Source organism: Eleutherodactylus coqui, chromosome 1 (genome assembly GCF_035609145.1).
Source record: "Eleutherodactylus coqui strain aEleCoq1 chromosome 1, aEleCoq1.hap1, whole genome shotgun sequence".
Lineage (NCBI taxonomy): Eukaryota > Metazoa > Chordata > Amphibia > Anura > Eleutherodactylidae > Eleutherodactylus > Eleutherodactylus coqui.
Window position 1 is genome coordinate 536,814,239 of NC_089837.1, and position 27,415 is coordinate 536,841,653.

Sequence of the window (27,415 nt, forward strand, 5' to 3'; positions counted from 1 at the left end):
GCCATGCCTCCATCTGCACCCACAGACCTCGCAGCCTGCAAGGTAGGTATGTGCTCTAGGGGGTCAGTGGTGGGGGGGAGGGGGTCAGAGCTGCTGCCGCGGCCCCCTCACCCTAGACACACCAGGTGGCGCACACCATGTACACCCGATACCTCCAGGTCCATCTATGCAGTGGGCACAGACGCTGGCAGAGATCAGGTGTATGCACTCATGCAGGTAGGTGGGCTCAATAATACTCATCACTGCACAAAGAGACAGACGGGGGAACACACAGTGCATGAAGGTATAAACGCTACACTCCGGCCAACCAACCTGCAGAATACAGACCAACCTAGAGCAGAGGCAGCCCTAACCATAAGAGCTTACAATCTACAGGGACACCAAGAGAGAAGCAAATATTCAGGAGGAGAGGAGGTAGGTTGTAGTCTGGTCTGTAGAGATGGTGGTGGTGGGTAGGAGGTAGGTTGTAGTCTGGTCTGTAGAGATGGTGGTGGTGGGTAGGAGGTAGGTTGTAGTCTTGGCTGTAGAAATGGTGGTAGTAGGCAGAAATTAGGTCGTAGTCTTGTCCGTAGAGGGGGTGGAGAGGAGCTAGGTCATAGTCTTGTCCGTAGAGGGGGTGGAGAGGAGCTAGGTCGTAGTCTTGTCCGTAGAGGGGGTGGAGAGGAGCTAGGTCGTAGTCTTGTCCGTAGAGGGGTTGGAGAGGAGCTAGGTCGTAGTCTTGTCCGTAGAGGGGGTGGAGAGGAGCTAGGTCGTAGTCTTGTCCGTAGAGGGGGTGGAGAGGAGCTAGGTCGTAGTCTTGTCCGTAGAGGGGGTGGAGAGGAGCTAGGTCGTAGTCTTGTCCGTAGAGGGGGGTGGAGAGGAGCTAGGTCGTAGTCTTGTCCGTAGAGGGGGGGTGGAGAGGAGCTAGGTCGTAGTCTTGTCCGTAGAGGGGGTGGAGAGGAGCTAGGTCGTAGTCTTGTCCGTAGAGGGGGTGGAGAGGAGCTAGTTCGTAGTCTTGTCCGTAGAGGGGGTGGAGAGGAGCTAGGTCGTAGTCTTGTCCGTAGAGGGGGTGGAGAGGAGCTAGGTCGTAGTCTTGTCCGTAGAGGGGGTGGAAAGGAGCTAGGTCGTAGTCTTGTCCGTAGAGGGGGTGGAGAGGAGCTAGTTCGTAGTCTTGTCCGTAGAGGGGGTGGAGAGGAGCTAGGTCGTAGTCTTGTCCGTAGAGGGGGTGGAGAGGAGCTAGGTCGTAGTCTTGTCCGTAGAGGGGGTGGAGAGGAGCTAGGTCGCAGTCTTGTCCGTAGAGGGGGTGGAGAGGAGCTAGGTCGCAGTCTTGTCCGTAGAGGGGGTGGAGAGGAGCTAGGTCGCAGTCTTGTCCGTAGAGGGGGTGGAGAGGAGCTAGGTCGCAGTCTTGTCCGTAGAGGGGGTGGAGAGGAGCTAGGTCGTAGTCTTGTCCGTAGAGGGGGTGGAGAGGAGCTAGGTCGTAGTCTTGTCCGTAGAGGGGGTGGAGAGGAGCTAGTTCGTAGTCTTGTCCGTAGAGGGGGTGGAGAGGAGCTAGGTCGTAGTCTTGTCCGTAGAGGGGGTGGAGAGGAGCTAGGTCGTAGTCTTGTCCGTAGAGGGGGTGGAGAGGAGCTAGGTCGTAGTCTTGTCCGTAGAGGGGGTGGAGAGGAGCTAGGTCGCAGTCTTGTCCGTAGAGGGGGTGGAGAGGAGCTAGGTCGCAGTCTTGTCCGTAGAGGGGGTGGAGAGGAGCTAGGTCGTAGTCTTGTCCGTAGAGGGGGTGGAGAGGAGCTAGGTCGTAGTCTTGTCCGTAGAGGGGGTGGAGAGGAGCTAGGTCGTAGTCTTGTCCGTAGAGGGGGGTGGAGAGGAGCTAGGTCATAGTCTTGTCCGTAGAGGGGGGTGGAGAGGAGCTAGGTCGTAGTCTTGTCCTTAGAGGGGGGTGGAGAGGAGCTAGGTCGTAGTCTTGTCCGTAGAGGGGGGTGGAGAGGAGCTAGGTCGTAGTCTTGTCCGTAGAGGGGGGTGGAAAGGAGCTAGGTCGTAGACTTGTCCGTAGAGGGGGGTGGAGAGGAGCTAGGTCGTAGTCTTGTCCGTAGAGGGGGTGGAGAGGAGCTAGGTCGTAGTCTTGTCCGTAGAGGGGGTGGTGAGGAGCTAGGTAATCTTGTATGTAGAGATAGTAATGGTGGTGGTAAATTGGAGCTATATTGTAGTCTTGTCTGTAGTGATGGTGAGGGAGGAGGTATGTTGTAGTCTCGTCTGTAGAGATGGTGGGGGGGAGGAGGAGGTTGGTTGTAGTATCGTCTGTAGTGATGGTGATGGTGAGGGTGAGGAGGTAGGTTGTAGTCTCGTATGTGGAGATGGTGGAGGGAGGAGGTAAGTTGTAGTCTTGCCTGTGGTGATGGTGGGGGGAGGTAGGTTGTAGTCTTGCCTGTGGTGATGGTGGGGGGAGGAGGTAGCTTGTAGTCTTGTCTGTAGAGAGGGTGGGGGGGGAGGTAGGTTGTAGTCTTATCTGTAGTTATGGTGAGGGTGAGGAGGTATGTTGTAGTCCGGTCTGTGGAGATGGTATGGGGAGAGGAGGTAGGTCTTAGTCTTGTCTGTAGAGATGGGGGGGGGGGTAGGTTGTAGTTTTGTCTGTGGTGATGGTGGGGTGGAGGAGGTAGGTTGTAGTCTTGTCTGTAGTGATGGTGGGGGGAGGAGGTAGGTTGTAGTCTTGTCTGTAGTGATGGTGAGGGGGGAGGAGGTAGGTTGTAGTCTTGCCTGTGTTGATGGTGGGGGGGAGGAGGTAGGTTGTAGTCATGTATGTAGAGATGGTGGGGGTGATGAGGTAGGTTGTAGTCTTGTCTGTGGTGATGGTTGGGGGAGGAGGTAGGTTGTAGTCTTGTCTGTAGTGATGGTGGGGGGAGGAGGTAGGTCTTAGTCTTGTCTGTAGAGAGGGTGGGGGGGAGGAGGTAGGTTGTAGTTTTGTCTGTGGTGATGGTGGGGGGGGGGGAGGTAGGTTGTAGGCTTGTCTGTAGTGATGGTGAGGGGGGAGGAGGTAGGTTGTAGTCTTGTCTGTAGAGATGGTGGGGGGAGGAGGTAGGTTGTAGTCTCGTCTGTAGAGATGGTGGGGGGAGGAGGCAGGTTGTAGTCTCGTCTGTAGTGATGGTGAGGGGGTAGGTTGAAGTCTCGCCTGTAGAGATGGTGGGGGGAAGAGGTAGGTTGTAGTCTTGTCTGTGGTGATGGTGGGGGGGGAGGTAGGTTGTAGTCTCGTCTGTAGGGATTGTGGGGGTAGGAGGTAGGTTGTAGTCTCGTCTGTAGTGATGGTGAGGGTGAGGAGGTAGGTTTTAGTCTCGTATGTGGAGATGGTGGGGAGAGGAGGTAGGTTGTAGTCTTGCCTGTGGTGATGGTGGGGGGGAGGATGTAGCTTGTAGTCTTGTCTGTAGTTATGGTGAGGAGGTAGGTTGTAGTCCGGTCTGTGGAGATGGTGGTGGGGAGAGGTAGGTTGTAGTCTTGTCTGTGGTGATGGTGGGGGGAGGAGGTAGCTTGCAGTCTTGTCTGTAGTGATGGTGGGGGAAGGAGGTAGGTTGTAGTCTTGCCTGTGGTGATGGTGGGGGGAGGAGGTAGGTTGTAGTCTTGTCTGTGGTGATGGTGGGGGGAGGAGGTAGGTTGTAGTCTTGTCTGTGGTGATGGTGGGGGGAGGAGGTAGGTTGTAGTCTTGACTGTGGTGATGGTGGGGGGAGGAGGTAGGTTGTAGTCTTGTCTGTGGTGATGGTGGGGGGAGGAGGTAGGTTGTAGTCTTGTCTGTGGTGATGGTGGGGGGAGGAGGTAGGTTGTAGTCTTGTCTGTGGTGATGGTGGGGGAAGGAGGTAGGTTGTAGTCTTGTCTGTAGTGATGGTGGGGGGAGGAGGTAGGTTGTAGTCTTGCCTGTGGTGATGGTGGGGGGAGGAGGTAGGTTGTAGTCTTGTCTGTGGTGATGGTGGGGGGAGGAGGTAGGTTGTAGTCTTGTCTGTGGTGATGGTGGGGGGAGGAGGTAGGTTGTAGTCTTGACTGTGGTGATGGTGGGGGGAGGAGGTAGGTTGTAGTCTTGTCTGTGGTGATGGTGGGGGGAGGAGGTAGGTTGTAGTCTTGTCTGTGGTGATGGTGGGGGGAGGAGGTAGGTTGTAGTCTTGACTGTGGTGATGGTGGGGGGAGGAGGTAGGTTCTAGTCTTGTCTGTGGTGATGGTGGGGGGAAGGAGGTAGGTTCTAGTCTTGTCTGTGGTGATGGTGGGGGGGAGGAGGTAGGTTCTAGTCTTGTCTGTGGTGATGGTGGGGGGAAGGAGGTAGGTTGTAGTCTTGTTTTGTCTGGTCTGTTGATGGTGATTGTGGGGGAGAGGACGTAGGTTGTAGTCTTTTCTGTAGAGAGGGGGGGGGGGAGGTAGGTTGTAGTCCTGTCTGTACAGCTGGTATAAGTTATACATCCCCCTGTATATAGTGATATGGAGCATGCTGGTATAACATGGGTATCTCCTGTATATAATTATATATGTACAGCTGGTATAAGTTATACATCTCCTGTATATAGTGATATGGAGCATGCTGGTATAACCTGGGGATCTCCTGTATATAATTATATATGTACAGCTGGCATACGTTATACATCTCCTGTATATAGTGATATGGAGCATGCTGGTATAACCTGGGTATCTCCTGTATATAATTATATATGTACAGCTGGTATAACCTGGGTATCTCCTGTATATAATTATATATGTACAGCTGGCATACATTATACATCTCCTGTATATAGTGATATGGAGCATGCTGGTATAACCTGGGGATCTCCTGTATATAATTATATATGTACAGCTGGTATCAGTTATACAACTCCTGTATATAGTGATATGGAGCATGCTGGTATAACCTGGGTATGTCCTGTATATAATTATATATGTACAGCTGGTATAAGTTATACATCTCCTGTATATAGTGATATGGAGCATGCTGGTATAACCTGGGGATCTCCTGTATATAATTATATATGTACAGCTGGTATAAGTTATACATCCCCTGTATATAGTGATATGGAGCATGCTGGTATAACCTGGGTATCTCCTGTATATAATTATATATGTACAGCTGGTATAACCTGGGTATCTCCTGTATATAATTATATATGTACAGCTGGTATAAGTTATACATCCCCTATATATAGTGATATGGAGCATGCTGGTATAACCTGGGTATCTCCTGTATATAGTTATATATGTACAGCTGGTATAAGTTATACATCTCCTGTATATAGTGATATGGAGCATGCTGGTATAACCTGGGTATTCCCTGTATATAATTATATATGTACAGCTGGTATAACCTGGGGATCTGCTGTATACAGTGATATGGAGCATGCTGGTATAACCTGGGGATCTCCTGTATATAATTTATATATGTACAGCTGGTGTAACCTGGGGATCTGTTGTATACAATGATATGGAGCATGCTGGTATAACCTGGCTATCTCCTGTATATAATTTATATATGTACAGCTGGTATAACCTGGGGATCTGTTGTATACAATGATATGGAGCATGCTGGTATAACCCGGGTATCTCCTGTATATAATTATATATGTACAGCTGGTATAACCTGGGGCTCTGCTGTATACAGTGATATGGAGCATGCTGGTATAACCTGGGTATCTGCTGTATATAATTTATATATGTACAGCTGGTATAACCTGGGGCTCTGCTGTATACAGTGATATGGAGCATGCTGGTATAACCTGGGTATCTCCTGTATATAATTTATATATGTACAGCTGGTATAACCTGGGGATCTGCTGTATACAGTGATATGGAGCATGCTGGTATAACCTGGGGATCTCCTGTATATAATTATTTATGTACAGCTGGTATAGGTTATACCTCTCCTGTATATAGTGATATGGAGCATGCTGGTATAACCTGGAGATCTCCTGTATATAATTATATATGTACAGCTGGTATAAGCTGGGGATCTGCTGTATATAGTGATATGGAGTATGCTGGTATAACCTGGGTATCCCCTGTATATAATTATATATGTACAGCTGGTATCAGTTATACATCTCCTGTATATAGTGATATGGAGCATGCTGGTATAACCTGGGTACCTCCTGTATATAATTATATATGTACAGCTGGTATAAGTTATACATCCTGTATATAGTGATATGGAGCATGCTGGTATAACCTGGGGATCTCCTGTATATAATTATATATGTACAGCTGGTATAAGTCATACATCTCCCTGTATATAGTTATATGGAGCATGCTGGTATAACCTGGGGATCTCCTGTATATAATTATATATGTACAGCTGGTATAACCTGGGGATCTGCTGTATACAGTGATATGGAGCATGCTGGTATAACCTGGGTATAATTATATATGTGTAGAATGCATGTGATGCGAATCACACTAAAGTTCATCTACTCGTGAGAACACGCTGGACGGGATCCAGGGGGGGAAACAATGCTGCGATAAGACACGCCCCCCCCCCCCCTTTTTTTTTTACCATGGCTGGTATTTTTTAGTGACAAAGGTGGCAATCCTAGGCGGAGGATGGTATCCGCTCTGAGTTATGTCCTGATGGAACTGCTGCAGCCAGTAGTACGGAGGGCAGGTATACGGGTCGCTATATGCCACGTCCGTCCTGATGATGGCAGAGGGTGAGTGGGCGAGGGGCGCAAAGCACATTTACATGCCTGCTTTTGTACAGTGACCAAGGGTGGAATAGTTGTATACTGTGGGGGATGGGGGTCTATGTGTGATGTCATACCTGTATACTGTGGGGGGGGGGGGGGGTCTGTGTGTGTTGTCATACCTGTATACTGTGGGGGGGGGGGGGTCTGTGTGTGATGTCATACCTGTATACTGTGGTGGAGGGGTCTGTGTGTGATGTCATACCTGTATACTTCAGGGGGGGGGGGGGGTCTGTGTGTGTTGTCATACCTGTATACAGACGGGGGGGGGGGGGGGGGGGGTCTGTGTGTGTTGTCATACCTGTATACTGTGGGGGGGGGGGGGTCTGTGTGTGATGTCATACCTGTATACTGTGGTGGAGGGGTCTGTGTGTGATGTCATACCTGTATACTGGGGGGCGGGTCTGTGTATAATGTCATACCTGTATACTGTGGGGAGCCTGTGTGTGATGTCATACCTGTATACTGTGGGGGGCCTGTGTGTGATGTCATACCTGTATACTGTGGGGGGCCTGTGTGTGATGTCATGCCTGTATACTGTGGGGGGCCTGTGTGTGATGTCATACCTGTATACCGGGGGGGGGTCTGTGTGTGATGTCATACCTGTATACTGGGGGGGGGGGGTCTGTGTATAATGTCATACCTGTATACTGTGGGGGGCCTGTGTGTGATGTCATACCTGTATACTGGGGGGGGGGGTCTGTGTGTGATGTCATACCTGTATACTGTGGCGGAGGGGTCTGTGTGTGATGTTATACCTCTATACTGCGCGTGCGCGGGGTGTGTGTGTGTGTGTGTGTGTGATGTCATACCTGTATACTGGGGGGGGGGGGGGGGGTCAGTGTATGATGTCATACCTGTATACTGGGGGGGGGGGGGGTCTGTGTATAATGTCATACCTGTATACTGGGGGGGGTCTGTGTGTGATGTCACACCTGTATACTGCGGGGGAGGGGGGTGTCTGTGATGTCATACCTGTATACTGGGGGGGGGGGGTCTGTGTGTGATGTCATACCTGTATACTGTGGGGGGCCTGTGTGTGATGTCATACCTGTATACTGGGGGGGGGGTCTGTGTGTGATGTCATACCTGTATACTGGGGGGGGGGTCTGTGTGTGATGTCACACCTGTATACTGCGGGGGAGGGGGGTGTCTGTGATGTCATACCTGTATACTGGGGGGGGGTCTGTGTGTGATGTCATACCTGTATACTGTGGGGGGCCTGTGTGTGATGTCATACCTGTATACTGGGGGGGGGGGGTCTGTGTGTGATGTCATACCTGTATACTGGGGGGGGGTCTGTGTGTGATGTCATACCTGTATACTGGGGGGGGGGGGGTCTGTGTGTGATATCATACCTGTATACTGGGGGGGGTCTGTGTGTGATGTCATACCTGTATACTGTGGCGGAGGGGTCTGTGTGTGATGTTATACCTCTATACTGCGCGCGCGCGGGGGGTGTGTGTGTGTGTGTGTGTGTCTGTGTGTGATGTCATACCTGTATACTGGGGGGGGGTCTGTGTGTGATGTCATACCTGTATACTGGGGGGGGGGGTCTGTGTGTGATGTCACACCTGTATACTGCGGGGGAGGGGGGTGCCTGTGATGTCATACCTGTATACTGGGGGGGGTCTGTGTGTGATGTCATACCTGTATACTGGGGGGGTGTCTGTGTGTGATGTCATACCTGTATACTGGGGGGGGGTCTGTGTGTGATGTCATACCTGTATACTGGGGGGGGGTCTGTGTGTGATGTCACACCTGTATACTGCGGGGGGGGGGGGGTGTCTGTGATGTCATACCTGTATACTGGGGGGGGGTCTGTGTGTGATGTCATACCTGTATACTGTGGGGGGCCTGTGTGTGATGTCATACCTGTATACTGGGGGGGGGGGGTGTGTGTCTGTGTGTGATGTCATACCTGTATACTGGGGGGGGGGTGTCTGTGTGTGATGTCATACCTGTATACTGGGGGGGGGGCCTGTGTGTGATGTCATACCTGTATACTGGGGGGGGTCTGTGTTTGATGTCATACCTGTATACTGTGGCGGAGGGGTCTGTGTGTGATGTTATACCTCTATACTGCGCGCGCGCGCGCGGGGGGGGGGGGGGTGTGTGTGTCTGTGTGTGATGTCATACCTGTATACCGGGGGGGGGGGTCTGTGTGTGATGTCATACCTGTATACTGGGGGGGGGGGGGGTCTGTGTATAATGTCATACCTGTATACTGGGGGGGGGGGGGGTCTGTGTGTGATGTCACACCTGTATACTGGGGGGGGTCTGTGTGTGATGTCACACCTGTATACTGCGGGGGAGGGGTCTGTGTGTGATGTCATACCTGTATACTGGGGGGGGCGGGTGGCTTTGTGCTCGGTGGGCGGGGCAGTGTAGCAGTCAGGGCAGTATGGGTGTAGTAGTACAGCCCGATGTGGCGGTGCCGCTAGTATTGCACGGAGGCGCAGTGGTGCGGCTGGCACATTCCCAGGAGCCTCCTCGGTCCTCCGTCTGACCTCTTCCTTCTGTTCTCCTTGCAGACAGCTCGGCGGTCCTGAAGATGTTGCTCCTCAGCGTCTTACTGTTCCTCGCAGCGGCGGACGCCTGTCTTTTCCCCAAAGAATGCCTCCCCCGTGACAAATACCCCACGGACTGCTGCCCGCTGTACCCTCCCGGTACTGGCTCTATTTGTGGCATGAACGATGGCAGAGGCACGTGTGTGAGTACCTCGACGAGCCGCGCCGATCCCGACCTCTACGATGACGACAGAGCTGGGTTTCCGCGTGCCTACTTCAGGACCAGATGCCAATGCAACAACAACTTCAGCGGCTACAACTGCGGCAGCTGCAAGCTGGGCTTCAAAGGAGATCGGTGCGACCAGCCGAACGTGATGGTGCACAAGGACTACCGCGAGATGAGCCCTACGCAGCAGGAGCATCTGAAGGTCCAGATGAATTACTGCAAAGACCTGATGGACCCCAGGTACTACATGCTGCAGGCGGGCGACCGCACCCGCTCCACCACCTTCAGCTTCATGAATGGCTCCTACTACGACGTCTGGGTCTCCAACATGCATTACTCCTCACAGCCCGTCATGTGGGACGGAGAGATGACCAACATGAATATGATCTCCAGGAGCTCCGCCTTCCTCAACTCCATTAAACAAGCGGTGCTCTGTCTGCAGGAACAAATGCAGAGCTGCCTCGGAGACAATACATTTGCTATGCCGTATGACGACTGGCAGACCGACAGCGGCTGCGATCTCTGCACAGATTATCACTTTGGCGCCAGCGATCAGCAGGGCTACCTGAGCCTCTTTAACGTCTTCAGCTCATGGCGGGTGAGTAACGACCGCATGTCCTTCCATCACGGGACTAGGAGGCCATTCATAGCAATGTGCTGGGAACAGAGGTCAGACCTGTAGACCCTCCACCAGTAGAAGCCCCCGACTGATCGCTTTATAGCCGGACCCCAATCTATATGATGGATGTAACGACTACAGCCGACCGCCTCTTAGTCTACAGCGCCCGAAATCCCATCACTAACCCTAGATTATAAAGGGCAGGAAGCACAGAGGTCACAGCCAAGAACACCGCGTACCATTCTAACATGTAGCTGAAGACCCCTCTGTCCTACCCTGCAGAGCTCAGCGGCCTGTGCTGCAGAGATCTCCTGCCTAACAGGAAGTTGGTGCAGGCAGAGCTGCTAGCTTATATTACACTCCGCCCCCCTTGCTGTCTGAGTGCAGAGGCTGCTGTGATCACAGGTGCCTTTTAGAGTCTATGAGGAGGAAATAGGGGTGGGGTGCACAAGAGCTTACCCCCTCCCCCCCCCCCTTGCTGTCTGAGTGCAGAGGCTGCTGTGATCACAGGTGCCTTGTAGAGTCTATGAGGAGGGAATAGGGGGGACACAAGAGCTTACAGTCTATGAGGAGGAAATAGGGAGGACACAAGAGCTTACAGTCTATGAGGAGGAAATAGGGAGGACACAAGAGCTTACAGTCTATGAGGAGGAAATAGGGGGGACACAAGAGCTTACAGTCTATGTGGAGGGAATAGGGGGACACGAGCTTACAGTCTATGGGGAGGGAATAGGGGGGACACAAGAGCTTACAGTCTATGAGGAGGAAATAGGGGGGACACAAGAGCTTACAGTCTATGAGGAGGAAATAGGGAGGACACAACAGCTTACAGTCTATGAGGAGGAAATAGGGGTGGGGTGCACAAGAGCTTACCCCCTCCCCTCCCTTGCTGTCTGAGTGCAGAGGCTGCTGTGATCACAGGTGCTTTGTACAGACACCCAGAGTGCTTGAGGAACATGAAGCCAGCAGTGCAGGCTTGTCCTCTACAGCCATGTGAAGCCAGGCACATCCTATTACACCCAGATCTAGAACACCCTAAATGGCTCTGATCCCGGGAAGAGATAGGGAGCCGAGGTAGAAGCAGCCAAGTCTGAGCAGCCTTTCTTGTCATTTACAGGCAGTTTGTGCAGATTATGCTTATGATGGCACATACTGTGAGACGTCCAAGTCCAGCTGTGAACGCACGAAGCTCACCCGCCGCGCCGGCATGGCACCCGGCATAACCAAGCCAACCACAGCTGATATCCAGAGGTGCATCAACATGACTTCCCTGGACACGCAGCCCTACAGCACAAGCTCAAGAGACAGCTTCCGCAACTGCGTAGAAGGTAAAAGCCTCCTCAGTCATGTGACCCTCCGGACAGGAACATACCAATAATCCCCAAATGGCAGCAAAATATTCTGCAGCGCCAAATCACAGGACACATGTAGATAGAACACATATAGCATTCCACCACTAGGGGGCACAGGAGCTTACAGTCTATGGGGAGGAAATAGGGGGGACACAAGAGCTTACAGTCTATGAGGAGGGAAATAGGGGGGACACAAGAGCTTACAGTCTATGAGGAGGGAAATAGGGGGGACACAAGAGCTTACAGTCTATGGGGAGGGAATAGGGGGACACAAGAGCTTACAGTCTATGAGGAGGGAATAGGGGGACACGAGCTTACAGTCTATGGGGATGGAATAGGGGGGACACAAGTGCTTACAGTCTATGGGGAGGGAATAGGGGGGACACAAGAGCTTACAGTCTATGGGGAGGGAATAGGGGGGACACAAGTGCTTACAGTCTATGGGGAGGGAATAGGGGGGGCACAAGAGCTTACAGTCTATGAGGAGGAAATAGGGGGACACGAGCTTACAGTCTATGGGGAGGATATAGGGGGACACAAGAGCTTACAGTCTATGGGGAGGGAATAGGGGGGACACAAGAGCTTACAGTCTATGGGGAGGGAATAGGGGGGACACAAGAGCTTACAGTCTATGAGGAGGTTATAGGGGGACACAAGAGCTTACAGTCTATGAGGAGGAAATAGGGGGGACACAAGAGCTTACAGTCTATGGGGAGGGAATACGGGGGACACAAGAGCTTACAGTCTATGGGGAGGGAATAGAGGTGACACAAGAGCTTACAGTCTATGGGGAGGGAATAGGGGGGCACAAGAGCTTACAGTCTATGGGGAGGGAATAGGGGGACACAAGAGCTTACAGTCTATGAGGGGGAAGTAGGGGACACAAGAGCTTACAGTCTATGGGAAGGGAATAGGGGGGACACAAGAGCTTACAGTCTATGGGGCGGGAAATAGGGGGGACACAAGAGCTTACAGTCTATGGGGAGGGAATAGGGGGGCACAAGAGCTTACAGTCTACGGGGAGGGAATAGGGGGGCACAAGAGCTTACAGTCTATGGGGAGGGAATAGGGGGGACACAAGAGCTTACAGTCTATGGGGAGGAAATAGGGGGGACACAAGAGCTTACAGTCTATGGGGAGGAAATAGGGGGGACACAAGAGCTTACAGTCTATGGGGAGGAAATAGGGGGACACAAGAGCTTACAGTCTATGGGGAGGGAATAGGGGGACAAGAGCTTACAGTCTATGGGGAGGAAATAGGGGGACACAAGAGCTTACATTCTATGGGGAGGGAATAGGGGGACACAAGAGCTTACAGTCTATGGGGAGGAAATAGGGGGACACAAGAGCTTACAGTCTATGGGGAGGGAATAGGGGGACACAAGAGCTTACAGTCTATGAGGAGGAAATAGGGGGACACGAGCTTACAGTCTATGGGGAGGAAATAGGGGGACACAAGAGCTTACAGTCTATGAGGAGGAAATAGGGGGACACAAGAGCTTACAGTCTATGAGAAGGAAATAGGGGGGACACAAGAGCTTACAGTCTATGGGGAGGGAATAGGGGGGTCACAAGAGCTTACAGTCTATGAGGAGGAAATAGGGGGAACACAAGAGCTTACAGTCTCTGGGGAGGGAATAGGGGGGACACAAGAGCTTACAGTCTCTGGGGAGGGAATAGGGGGGACACAAGAGCTTACAGTCTATGGGGAGGGAATAGGGGGGACACAAGAGCTTACAGTCTATGGGGAGGGAATAGGGGGGACACAAGAGCTTACAGTCTATGGGGAGGGAATAGGGGGGACACAAGAGCTTACAGTCTATGGGAAGGGAATAGGGGGGACACAAGAGCTTACAGTCTATGGGGAGGGAAATAGGGGGGACACAAGAGCTTACAGTCTATGAGGAAGAAGTAGGGAGGAACACAAGAGCTTACAGTCTATGGGGAGGAAATAGGGGGACACAAGAGCTTACAGTCTATGAGGAGGAAATAGGGGGACACAAGAGCTTACAGTCTATGAGAAGGAAATAGGGGGGACACAAGAGCTTACAGTCTATGGGGAGGGAATAGGGGGGTCACAAGAGCTTACAGTCTATGAGGAGGAAATAGGGGGAACACAAGAGCTTACAGTCTCTGGGGAGGGAATAGGGGGGACACAAGAGCTTACAGTCTCTGGGGAGGGAATAGGGGGGACACAAGAGCTTACAGTCTATGGGGAGGGAATAGGGGGGACACAAGAGCTTACAGTCTATGGGGAGGGAATAGGGGGGACACAAGAGCTTACAGTCTATGGGGAGGGAATAGGGGGGACACAAGAGCTTACAGTCTATGGGAAGGGAATAGGGGGGACACAAGAGCTTACAGTCTATGGGGAGGGAAATAGGGGGGACACAAGAGCTTACAGTCTATGGGGAGGGAATAGGGGGGCACAAGAGCTTACAGTCTACGGGGAGGGAATAGGGGGGCACAAGAGCTTACAGTCTATGGGGAGGGAATAGGGGGGACACAAGAGCTTACAGTCTATGGGGAGGAAATAGGGGGGACACAAGAGCTTACAGTCTATGGGGAGGAAATAGGGGGGACACAAGAGCTTACAGTCTATGGGGAGGAAATAGGGGGACACAAGAGCTTACAGTCTATGGGGAGGGAATAGGGGGACAAGAGCTTACAGTCTATGGGGAGGAAATAGGGGGACACAAGAGCTTACATTCTATGGGGAGGGAATAGGGGGACACAAGAGCTTACAGTCTATGGGGAGGAAATAGGGGGACACAAGAGCTTACAGTCTATGGGGAGGAAATAGGGGGACACAAGAGCTTACAGTCTATGAGGAGGAAATAGGGGGACACGAGCTTACAGTCTATGGGGAGGAAATAGGGGAACACAAGAGCTTACAGTCTATGGGGAGGGAATAGGGGGACAAGAGCTTACAGTCTATGGGGAGGAAATAGGGGGACACAAGAGCTTACAGTCTATGAGGAGGTAATAGGGGGGACACAAGAGCTTACAGTCTATGAGGAGGGAATAGGGGGACACAAGAGCTTACAGTCTATGAGGAGGAAATAGGGGGACACAAGAGCTTACAGTCTATGAGAAGGAAATAGGGGGGACACAAGAGCTTACAGTCTATGGGGAGGAAATAGGGGGACACAAGAGCTTACAGTCTATGGGGAGGGAATAGGGGGACACAAGAGCTTACAGTCTATGGGGAGGGAATAGGGGGGACACAAGAGCTTACAGTCTATGAGGAGGAAATAGGGGGAACACAAGAGCTTACAGTCTCTGGGGAGGGAATAGGGGGGACACAAGAGCTTACAGTCTATGGGGAAGGAATAGGGGGGACACAAGAGCTTACAGTCTATGGGGAGGGAATAGGGGGGACACAAGAGCTTACAGTCTATGGGGAGGGAATAGGGGGGACACAAGAGCTTACAGTCTATGAGGAGGGAATAGGGGGACACAAGAGCTTACAGTCTATGAGGAGGAAATAGGGGGGACACAAGAGCTTACAGTCTATGAGTAGGAAGTAGGGGACACAAGAGCTTACAGTCTATGGGGAGGGAATAGGGGTGACACAAGAGCTTACAGTCTATGGGGAGGAAATAGGGGGACAAGAGCTTACAGTCTATGGGAAGGGAATAGGGGGGACACAAGAGCTTACAGTCTATGGGGAGGGAATAGGGGGGACACAAGAGCTTACAGTCTATGGGGAGGGAATAGGGGGGCACAAGAGCTTACAGTCTACGGGGAGGGAATAGGGGGGCACAAGAGCTTACAGTCTATGGGGTGGAAATAGGGGGACACAAGAGCTTAGAGTCTATGGGGAGGAAATAGGGGGACAAGAGCTTACAGTCTATGGGGAGGAAATAGGGGGGACACAAGAGCTTACAGTCTATGGGGAGGAAATAGGGGGACAAGAGCTTACAGTCTATGGGGAGGAAATAGGGGGACACAAGAGCTTACAGTCTATGGGGAGGAAATAGGGGGGACACAAGAGCTTACAGTCTATGGGGAGGAAATAGGGGGACACAAGAGCTTAGAGTCTATGGGGAGGAAATAGGGGGACAAGAGCTTACAGTCTATGGGGAGGAAATAGGGGGGACACAAGAGCTTACAGTCTATGGGGAGGAAATAGGGGGACAAGAGCTTACAGTCTATGGGGAGGAAATAGGGGGACACGAGCTTACAGTCTATGGGGAGGGAATAGGAGAGAAACAAGAGCTTACAGTCTATGAGGAGGGAATAGGGGGGACACAAGAGCTTACAGTCTATGGGGAGGGAATAGGGGGGACACAAGAGCTTACAGTCTATGGGGAGGGAATAGGGGGGACACAAGAGCTTACAGTCTATGGGGAGGTAATAGGGGGGACACAAGAGCTTACAGTCTATGGGGAGGGAATAGAGGGGACACAAGAGCTTACAGTCTATGTGGAGGGAATAGGGGACACAAGAGCTTACAGTCTATGAGGAGGAAATAGGAGGGACACAAGAGCTTACAGTCTGAGGAGGAAATAGGAGGACACAAGAGCTTACAGTCTATGAGGAGGGAATAGGAGGACACAAGAGCTTACAGTCTATGGGGAGGGAATAGAGGGGACACAAGAGCTTACAGTCTATGGGGAGGAAATAGGGGGACACAAGAGCTTACAGTCTATGAGGAGGGAATAGGAGGACACAAGAGCTTACAGTCTATGGGGAGGGAATAGGGGGGACACAAGAGCTTACAGTCTATAAGGGGGAAATAGGGAGGACACAAGAGCTTACAGTCTATGGGGAGGAAATAGGGGGGACACAAGAGCTTACAGTCTATGGGGAGGGAATAGGGGGGACACAAGAGCTTACAGTCTATGGGGAGGAAATAGGGGGACACAAGAGCTTACAGTCTATGAGGAGGGAATAGGAGGACACAAGAGCTTACAGTCTATGGGGAGGGAATAGGGGGACACAAGCTTACAGTCTATGGGGAGGAAATAGGGGGACACAAGAGCTTACAGTCTATGAGGGGGAAATAGGGGGGACACTAGAGCTTACAGTCTATGAGGAGGGAATAGGAGAGAAACAAGAGCTTACAGTCTATGAGGGGGAAATAGAGGGGACACAAGAGCTTACAGTCTATGGGGAGGGAATAGGGGGGACACAAGAGCTTACAGTCTATGAGGAGGGAATAGGGGGGACACAAGAGCTTACAGTCTATGTGGAGGGAATAGGGGGGACACAAGAGCTTACAGTCTGAGGAGGGAATAGGAGGACACAAGAGCTTACAGTCTATGAGGAGGGAATAGGGGGACACAAGAGCTTACAGTCTATGAGGAGGAAATGGGGGGACACAAGAGCTTACAGTCTATGAGGAGGAAATAGGGGGGACACAAGAGCTTACAGTCTGAGGAGGAAGTAGGGGGGCACAAGAGCTTACAGTCTATGGGGAGGAAATAGGGGGGACACAAGAGCTTACAGTCTGAGGAGGAAATAGGGGGGCACAAGAGCTTACAGTCTATGAGGAGGGAATAGGGGGGACACAAGAGCTTACAGTCTATGGGGAGGAAATAGGGGGGGACACAAGAGCTTACAGTCTATGAGGAGGGAATAGGGGGACACAAGAGCTTACAGTCTATGAGGAGGAAATAGTGGGGCACAAGAGCTTACAGTCTATGAGGAGGGAATAGTGGGGCACAAGAGCTTACAGTCTATGAGGAGGAAATAGTGGGGCACAAGAGCTTACAGTCTATGAGGAGGAAATAGGGGGGACACAAGAGCTTACAGTCTATGGGGAGGAAATAGGGGGGCACAAGAGCTTACAGTCTGAGGAGGGAATAGGAGGACACAAGAGCTTACAGTCTATGAGGAGGAAATAGGGGGGACACAAGAGCTTACAGTCTATGAGGAGGAAATAGGGGGGACACAAGAGCTTACAGTCTATGAGGAGGGAATAGGGGGGACACAAGAGCTTACAGTCTATGAGGAGGGAATAGGGGGGACACAAGAGCTTACAGTCTATGAGGAGGGAATAGGGGGACACAAGAGCTTACAGTCTATGGGGAATAGGGGGACACAAGAGCTTACAGTCTATGGGGAGGGAATAGGGGGACACAAGAGCTTACAGTCTATGGGGAGGAAATAGGGGGGACACAAGAGCTTACAGTCTATGGGGAGGAAATAGGGGGGAAACAAGAGCTTACAGTCTATGGGGAGGGAATAGGGGGGACACAAGAGCTTACAGTCTATGGGGAGGGAATAGGGGGGACACGAGCTTACAGTCTATGGGGAGGGAATCGGGGGACACAAGAGCTTACAGTCTATGAGGAGGGAATAGGGGGGACACAAGAGCTTACAGTCTATGAGGAGGGAATAGGGGGACACAAGAGCTTACAGTCTATGAGGAGGAAATAGGGGGGACACAATAGCTTACAGTCTATGAGGAGGAAATAGGGGGACACAAGAGCTTACAGTCTATGGGGAGGAAATAGGGGGGACACAAGAGCTTACAGTCTATGGGGAGGAGGAAATAGGGGGACACGAGCTTACAGTCTATGGGGAGGGAATAGGGGGGACACAAGAGCTTACAGTCTATGGGGAGGGAATAGGGGGGACACAAGAGCTTACAGTCTATGGGGAGGGAATAGGGGGGGGGACACAAGAGCTTACAGTCTATGAGGAGGAAATAGGGGGGACACAGGAGCTTACAGTCTATGAGGAGGAAATAGGGGGGACACAAGAGCTTACAGTCTATGAGGAGGGAATAGGGGGACACAAGAGCTTACAGTCTATGGGGAGGAAATAGGGGGGACACAAGAGCTTACAGTCTATGAGGAGGGAATAGGGGGACACAAGAGCTTACAGTCTATGGGGAGGAAATAGGGGGGACACAAGAGCTTACAGTCTATGGGGAGGGAATAGGGGGGACACAAGAGCTTACAGTCTATGGGGAGGGAATAGGGGGGACACCAGAGCTTACAGTCTGAGGAGGAAATAGGGGGACACAAGAGCTTACAGTCTATGGGGAGGGAATAGGGGGGGGGACACAAGAGCTTACAGTCTATGAGGGAATAGGGGGACACAAGAGCTTACAGTCTATATGGAGGAAATAGGGGGGACACAAGAGCTTACAGTCTATGGGGAGGAAATAGGGGGGACACAAGAGCTTACAGTCTATGAGGAGGAAATAGGGGGACACAAGAGCTTACAGTCTATGAGGAGGAAATAGGGGGGACACAAGAGCTTACAGTCTATGGGGAGGGAATAGGAGGGACACGAGCTTACAGTCTATGGGGAGGGAATAGGGGGGACACAAGAGCTTACAATCTATGGGGAGGGAATAGGGGGGACACAAGAGCTTACAGTCTATGGGGAGGAAATAGGGGGGGGGACACAAGAGCTTACAGTCTATGAGGAGGAAATAGGGGGGACACAAGAGCTTACAGTCTATGAGGAGGAAATGGGGGGACAAGAGCTTACAGTCTATGAGGAGGGAATAGGAGGGACACAAGAGCTTACAGTCTATGAGGAGGGAATAGGAGGGACACACGAGCTTACAGTCTTTGAGGAGGAAATAGGGGGGACACAAGAGCTTACAGTCTATGGGGAGGGAATAGGGGGGACACAAGATCTTACAGTCTATGGGGAGGGAATAGGGGGACACAAGAGCTTACAGTCTATGGGGAGGAAATAGGGGGGACACAAGAGCTTACAGTCTATGAGGAGGGAATAGGGGGGACACAAGAGCTTACAATCTATGGGGAGGAAATAGGGGGACACAAGAGCTTACAGTCTATGAGGGAATAGGGGGGACACAAGAGCTTACAGTCTATGAGGAGGAAATAGGAGGGACACAAGAGCTTACAGTCTATGAGGAGGAAATGGGGGGACACAAGAGCTTACAGTCTGAGGAAATAGGGGGGACACAAGAGCTTACAGTCTATGAGGAGGAAATAGGGGGACACAAGAGCTTACAGTCTATGGGGAGGAAATAGGGGGACACAAGAGCTTACAGTCTATGGGGAGGAAATAGGGGGGACACAAGAGCTTACAGTCTATGGGGAGGGAATAGGGGGGCACAAGAGCTTACAGTCTATGAGGAGGGAATAGGGGGACACAAGAGCTTACAGTCTATGGGGAGGAAATAGGGGGGACACAAGAGCTTACAGTCTATGAGGAGGGAATAGGGGTGACACAAGAGCTTACAGTCTATGAGGAGGAAATAGGGGGACACAAGAGCTTACAGTCTATGGGGTGGGAATAGGGGGGACACAAGAGCTTACAGTCTATTGGGAGGAAATAGGGGGGACACAAGAGCTTACAGTCTATGGGGAGGAAATAGGGGGGACACAAGAGCTTACAGTCTATGTGGAGGGAATAGGGGACACCAGAGCTTACAGTCTATGGGGAGGGAATAGAGGGGACACAAGAGCTTACAGTCTATGGGGAGGAAATAGAGGGGACACAATTGCTTACAGTTTATGAGGAGGGAATAGGGGGACACAAGAGCTTACAGTCTATGAGGAGGAAATAGGAGGACACAAGAGCTTACAGTCTATGAGGAGGAAATAGGGGGGACACAAGAGCTTACAGTCTATGGGGAGGAAATAGGAGGACACAAGAGCTTACAGTCTATGAGGAGGAAATAGGGGGGACACAAGAGCTTACAGTCTATGAGGAGGAAATAGGGGGGACACAAGAGCTTACAGTCTATGAGGAGGGAATAGGAGGGACACAAGAGCTTACAGTCTATGAGGAGGAAATAGGAGGACACAAGAGCTTACAGTCTATGAGGAGGAAATAGGGGGGACACAAGAGCTTACAGTCTATGAGGAGGAAATAGGGGGGACACAAGAGCTTACAGTCTGAGGAGGAAATAGGGGGACACAAGAGCTTACAGTCTATGGGGAGGGAATAGAGGGGACACAAGAGCTTACAGTCTATGGGGAGGAAATAGAGGGGACACAATTGCTTACAGTTTATGAGGAGGGAATAGGAGGACACAAGAGCTTACAGTCTGAGGAGGGAATAGGAGGGACACAAGAGCTTACACTCTATGGGGAGGGAATAGGGGGACACAAGAGCTTACAGTCTATGGGGAGGGAATAGGGGGGACACAAGAGCTTACAGTCTATGGGGAGGAAATAGGGGGACACAAGAGCTTACAGTCTATGGGGAGGGAATAGGGGGGCACAAGAGCTTACAGTCTATGAGGAGGGAATAGGGGGGACACAAGAGCTTACAGTCTATGGGGAGGGAATAGGGGGGCACAAGAGCTTACAGTCTATGAGGAGGGAATAGGGGGGACACAAGAGCTTACAGTCTATGGGGAGGGAATAGGGGGGACACAAGAGCTTACAGTCTATGGGGAGGGAATAGGGGGGCACAAGAGCTTACAGTCTATGGGGAGGGAATAGGGGGGACACAAGAGCTTACAGTCTATGGGGAGGGAATAGGGGGACACAAGCTTACAGTCTATGGGGAGGAAATAGGGGGGGGGGACACAAGAGCTTACAGTCTATGAGGGGGTAATAGGGGGGACACTAGAGCTTACAGTCTATGAGGAGGGAATAGGGGGGACACAAGAGCTTACAGTCTATGGGGAGGGAATAGGGGGGACACAGGAACTTTCAGTCTATGGGGAGGAAATAGAGGGGACACAAGAGCTTACAGTCTATGAGGAGGGAATAGGGGGGACACAAGAGCTTACAGTCTATGTGGAGGGAATAGGGGGGACACAAGAGCTTACAGTCTGAGGAGGGAATAGGAGGACACAAGAGCTTACAGTCTATGGGGAGGGAATAGGGGGGACACAAGAGCTTACAGTCTATGAGGAGGGAATAGGGGGACACAAGAGCTTACAGTCTATGGGGAGGAAATAGAGGGGACACAAGAGCTTACAGTCTATGGGGAGGGAATAGGGGGGACACAAGAGCTTACAGTCTATGAGGAGGGAATAGGGGACACAAGAGCTTACAGTCTATGGGGAGGGAATAGGGGGGACACAAGAGCTTACAGTCTATGAGGAGGGAATAGGGGGACACAAGAGCTTACAGTCTATGGGGAGGGAATAGGGGGGACACAAGAGCTTACAGTCTATGAGGAGGGAATAGGAGAGAAACAAGAGCTTACAGTCTATGGGGAGGGAATAGGGGGGACACAAGAGCTTACAGTCTATGGGGAGGAAATAGAGGGGACACAAGAGCTTACAGTCTATGTGGAGGGAATAGGGGGGACACAAGAGCTTACAGTCTATGGGGAGGGAATAGGGGGACACAAGAGCTTACAGTCTATGAGGAGGAAATGGGGGGACACAAGAGCTTACAGTCTATGGGGAGGGAATAGGGGGGCACAAGAGCTTACAGTCTATGAGGAGGGAATAGTGGGGCACAACAGCTTACAGTCTATGAGGAGGAAATAGGGGGGACACAAGAGCTTACAGTCTATGATGAGGAAATAGGGGGGACACAAGAGCTTACAGTCTATGGGGAGGGAATAGGGGGGACACAAGAGCTTACAGTCTATGGGGAGGGAATAGGGGGGACACAAGAGCTTACAGTCCATGAGGAGGGAATAGGGGGGACACAGGAGCTTACAGTCTATGAGGAGGGAATAGGGGGGGCACAAGAGCTTACAGTCTATGGGGAGGAAATGGGGGGGACACAAGAGCTTACAGTCTATGAGGAGGGAATAGGGGGACACAAGAACTTACAGTCTATGGGGAGGAAATAGGGGGACACAAGAGCTTACAGTCTATGGGGAGGAAATAGGGGGGACACGAGCTTACAGTCTATGGGGAGGAAATAGGGGGGACACAAGAGCTTACAGTCTATGAGGAGGAAATAGTGGGGCACAAGAGCTTACAGTCTATGAGGAGGGAATAGGGGGACACAAGAGCTTACAGTCTATGAGGAGGAAATAGTGGGGCACAAGAGCTTACAGTCTATGAGGAGGGAATAGGGGGGCACAAGAGCTTACAGTCTATGAGGAGGAAATAGTGGGGCACAAGAGCTTACAGTCTATGAGGAGGGAATAGTGGGGCACAAGAGCTTACAGTCTATGAGGAGGGAATAGGGGGACACGAGCTTACAGTCTATGGGGAGGAAATAGGGGGGACACAAGAGCTTACAGTCTATGGGGAGGGAATAGGGGGACACAAGAGCTTACAGTCTATGAGGAGGGAATAGGGGGGGCACAAGAGCTTACAGTCTATGGGGAGGAAATAGGGGGACACAAGAGCTTACAGTCTATGGGGAGGGAATAGGGGGGGCACAAGAGCTTACAGTCTATGAGGAGGGAATAGGGGGACACAAGAGCTTACAGTCTATGGGGAGGGAATAGGGGGGACACAAGAGCTTACAGTCTATGGGGAGGGAATAGGGGGGACACAAGAGCTTACAGTCTATGAGGAGGGAATAGGGGGGACACAAGAGCTTACAGTCTATGGGGAGGGAATAGGGGGGACACAAGAGCTTACAGTCTATGGGGAGGAAATAGTGGGGCACAAGAGCTTACAGTCTATGAGGAGGGAATAGTGGGGCACAAGAGCTTACAGTCTATGAGGAGGGAATAGTGGGGCACAAGAGCTTACAGTCTATGAGGAGGGAATAGGGGGGACACAAGAGCTTACAGTCTATGGGGAGGGAATATGGGGACACAAGAGCTTACAGTCTATGGGGAGGAAATAGGGGGGACACAAGAGCTTACACTCTATGGGGAGGGAATAGGGGGACACAAGAGCTTACAGTCTATGGGGAGGGAATAGGGGGGACACATGAGCTTACAGTCTATGGGGAGGAAATAGGGGAGACACAAGAGCTTACAGTCTATGGGAAGGAAATAGGGGGGACACAAGAGCTTACAGTCTATGGGGAGGAAATAGGGGGGACACATGAGCTTACAGTCTATGGGGAGGAAATAGGGGAGACACAAGAGCTTACAGTCTATGGGGAGGAAATAGGGGGGACACAAGAGCTTACAGTCTATGGGAAGGAAATAGGGGGGACACAAGAGCTTACAGTCTATGAGGAGTGAATAGGGGGACACAAGAGCTTACAGTCTATGAGGAGGGAATAGGGGGGACACAAGAGCTTACAGTCTATGGGGAGGGAATAGGGGGACACGAGCTTACAGTCTATGGGGAAGGAATAGGGGGGACACAAGAGCTTACACTCTATGGGGAGGGAATAGGAGGACACAAGAGCTTACAGTCTATGGGGAGGGAATAGGGGGGACACAAGAGCTTACAGTCTATGAGGAGGGAATAGGGAGGACACAAGAGCTTACAGTCTATGGGGAGGGAATAGGGGGGACACAAGAGCTTACAGTCTATGGGGAGGGAATAGGGGGGACACAAGAGCTTACAGTCTATGGGTAAGGAAATAGGGGGGGCACAAGAGCTTACAGTCTATGGGGAGGAAATAGGGGGACACAAGAGCTTACAGTCTATGGGAAGGAAATAGGGGGGACACAAGAGCTTACAGTCTATGAGGAGTGAATAGGGGGACACAAGAGCTTACAGTCTATGAGGAGGGAATAGGGGGGACACAAGAGCTTACAGTCTATGGGGAGGGAATAGGGGGACACGAGCTTACAGTCTATGGGGAAGGAATAGGGGGGACACAAGAGCTTACACTCTATGGGGAGGGAATAGGAGGACACAAGAGCTTACAGTCTATGGGGAGGGAATAGGGGGGACACAAGAGCTTACAGTCTATGAGGAGGGAATAGGGAGGACACAAGAGCTTACAGTCTATGGGGAGGGAATAGGGGGGACACAAGAGCTTACAGTCTATGGGGAGGGAATAGGGGGGACACAAGAGCTTACAGTCTATGGGTAAGGAAATAGGGGGGGCACAAGAGCTTACAGTCTATGGGGAGGAAATAGGGGGACACAAGAGCTTACAGTCTATGGGAAGGAAATAGGGGGGACACAAGAGCTTACAGTCTATGGGAAGGAAATAGGGGGGACACAAGAGCTTACAGTCTATGGGGAGGAAATAGGGGGGACACAAGAGCTTACAGTCTATGAGGAGGAAATAGGGGGACACAAGAGCTTACAGTCTATGAGGAGGGAATAGGGGGACACGAGCTTACAGTCTATAGGGGAAGGAAATAGGGGGGACACAAGAGCTTACAGTCTATGGGGAGGAAATAGGGGGGACACAAGAGCTTACAGTCTATGAGGAGGAGATAGGAGGGACACAAGAGCTTACAGTCTATGAGGAGGAAATAGGGGGGACACAAGAGCTTACAGTCTATGGGGAGGAGATAGGAGGGACACAAGAGCTTACAGTCTATGAGGAGGAAATAGGGGGGACACACGAGCTTACAGTCTATGGGAAGGAAATAGGGGGGACACAAGAGCTTACAGTCTATGAGGAAGTAGGGGGGACACAAGAGCTTACAGTCTATGAGGAGGAAATAGGGGGGACACAAGAGCTTACAGTCTATGAGGAGGAAATAGGGGGACACAAGAGCTTACAGTCTATGAGGAGGAAATAGGGGGGACACAAGAGCTTACAGTCTATGGTGAGGGAATAGGGGGACACGAGCTTACAGTCTATGGGGAGGGAATAGGGGGGACACAAGAGCTTACAGTCTATGAGGGGGAAAAAGGGGGACACAAGAGCTTACAGTCTATGGGGAGGAAATAGGGGGGACACAAGAGCTTACAGTCTATGGGGAGGAAATAGGGGGGACACAAGAGCTTATAGTCTATGGGGAGGGAATAGGTGGACACAAGAGCTTACAGTCTATGGGGAGGAAATAGGGGGACACAAGAGCTTACAGTCTATGAGGAGGGAATAGGGGGACACAAGAGCTTATAGTCTATGGGGAGGGAATAGGGGGGGGGGACACAAGAGCTTACAGTCTTTGAGGAGGAGATAGGGGGGACACAAGAGCTTATAGTCTTTGGGGAGGGAATAGGGGGACACAAGAGCTTACAGTCTATGGGGAGGGAATAGGGGGGACACAAGAGCTTATAGTCTATGGGGAGGGAATAGGGGGACACAAGAGCTTACAGTCTTTGAGGAGGAGATAGGGGGGACACAAGAGCTTACAGTCTATGAGGAGGAGATAGGGGGGACACAAGAGCTTACAGTCTATGAGGAAATAGGGGGGACACAAGAGCTTACAGTCTATGAGGAGGGAATAGGGGGGACACAAGAGCTTACAGTCTATGGGGTGGGAATAGGGGGGACACAAGAGCTTACAGTCTATGGGGAGGGAATAGGGGGGCACAAGAGCTTACAGTCTATGGGGAGGGAATAGGGGGGACACAAGAGCTTACAGTCTATGAGGAAATAGGGGGGACACAAGAGCTTACAGTCTATGGGGAGGGAATAGGGGGGACACAAGAGCTTACAGTCTATGTGGAGGGAATAGGGGGGACACAAGAGCTTACAGTCTATGAGGAGGAAATAGGGAGGACACAAGAGCTTACAGTCTATGGGGAGGGAATAGGGGGGACACAAGAGCTTACAGTCTATGGGGAGGGAATAGGGGGGACACAAGAGCTTACAGTCTATGGGGAGGAAATAGGGAGGACACAAGAGCTTACAGTCTATGGGGAGGGAATAGGGGGGACACAAGAGCTTACAGTCTATGGGGAGGGAATAGGGGGGACACAAGAGCTTACAGTCTATGGGGAGGGAATAGGGGGGACACAAGAGCTTACAGTCTATGAGGAGGAAATAGGGAGGACACAAGAGCTTACAGTCTATGGGGAGGGAATAGGGGGACACAAGAGATTACAGTCTTTGAGGAGGAGATAGGGGGGACACAAGAGCTTACAGTCTATGAGGAAATAGGGGGGACACAAGAGCTTACAGTCTGAGGAAATAGGGGGACACAAGAGCTTACAGTCTATGGGGAGGGAATAGGGGGGACACAAGAGCTTACAGTCTGAGGAAATAGGGGGACACAAGAGCTTACAGTCTATGGGGTGGGAATAGGGGGGACACAAGAGCTTACAGTCTATGGGGAGGAAATAGGGGGGACACAAGAGCTTACAGTCTATGGGGAAATAGGGGGGACACAAGAGCTTACAGTCTATGAGGAAATAGGGGGGACACAAGAGCTTACAGTCTATGGGGAGGAAATAGGGGGACACAAGAGCTTACAGTCTATGGGGAGGGAATAGGGGGGACACAAGAGCTTACAGTCTATGGGGAGGGAATAGGGGGGACACAAGAGCTTACAGTCTATGAGGAGGAAATAGGGGGGACACAAGAGCTTACAGTCTATGAGGAAATAGGGGGGACACAAGAGCTTACAGTCTATGAGGAAATAGGGGGGACACAAGAGCTTACAGTCTATGGGGAGGGAATAGGGGGGACACAAGAGCTTACAGTCTATGAGGAGGGAATAGGGGGGACACAAGAGCTTACAGTCTGAGGAGGGAATAGGGGGGACACAAGAGCTTACAGTCTATGGGGAGGGAATAGGGGGGACACAAGAGCTTACAGTCTATGAGGAGGGAATAGGGGGGACACAAGAGCTTACAGTCTATGAGGAGGGAATAGGGGGGACACAAGAGCTTACAGTCTATGGGGAGGGAATAGGGGGGACACAAGAGCTTACAGTCTGAGGAGGGAATAGGGGGGACACAAGAGCTTACAGTCTATGGGGAGGGAATAGGGGGGACACAAGAGCTTACAGTCTATGGGGAGGGAATAGGGGGGACACAAGAGCTTACAGTCTATGGGGAGGGAATAGGGGGGACACAAGAGCTTACAGTCTATGGGGAGGGAATAGGGGGGCACAAGAGCTTACAGTCTATGAGGAGGGAATAGGGGGACACAAGAGCTTACAGTCTATGAGGAGGGAATAGGAGGGACACAAGAGCTTACAGTCTATGGGGAGGGAATAGGGGGGACACAAGAGCTTACAGTCTATGGGGAGGAAATTTGGGGGGACACAAGAGCTTACAGTCTATAGGGAATAGGGGGGACACGAGAGCTTACAGTCTATGAGGAGGGAATAGGGGGGACACAAGAGCTTACAGTCTATGAGGAGGAAATAGGGGGACACAAGAGCTTACAGTCTATGGGGAAAGAATAGGGGGG

General features: G+C 51.6%; 1 protein-coding gene across 1 annotated transcript in view; it reads left to right on the plus strand.

Annotated features, from left to right (window-relative positions):
• The first annotated feature begins 6,607 nt into the window (after positions 1 to 6,607).
• Positions 6,608 to 27,415, plus strand: part of LOC136592140 (tyrosinase-like) — a 65,467-nt gene continuing 44,659 nt past the window's right edge. Inside the window, exons 1-3 of the mRNA XM_066588576.1 lie at positions 6,608 to 6,632; positions 9,200 to 9,999; positions 11,138 to 11,348. Of these exons, the coding sequence (XP_066444673.1) occupies positions 6,620 to 6,632; positions 9,200 to 9,999; positions 11,138 to 11,348 (1,024 nt within the window). The 5' untranslated portion in view covers positions 6,608 to 6,619. The remainder of the gene's footprint in view (positions 6,633 to 9,199; positions 10,000 to 11,137; positions 11,349 to 27,415) is intronic.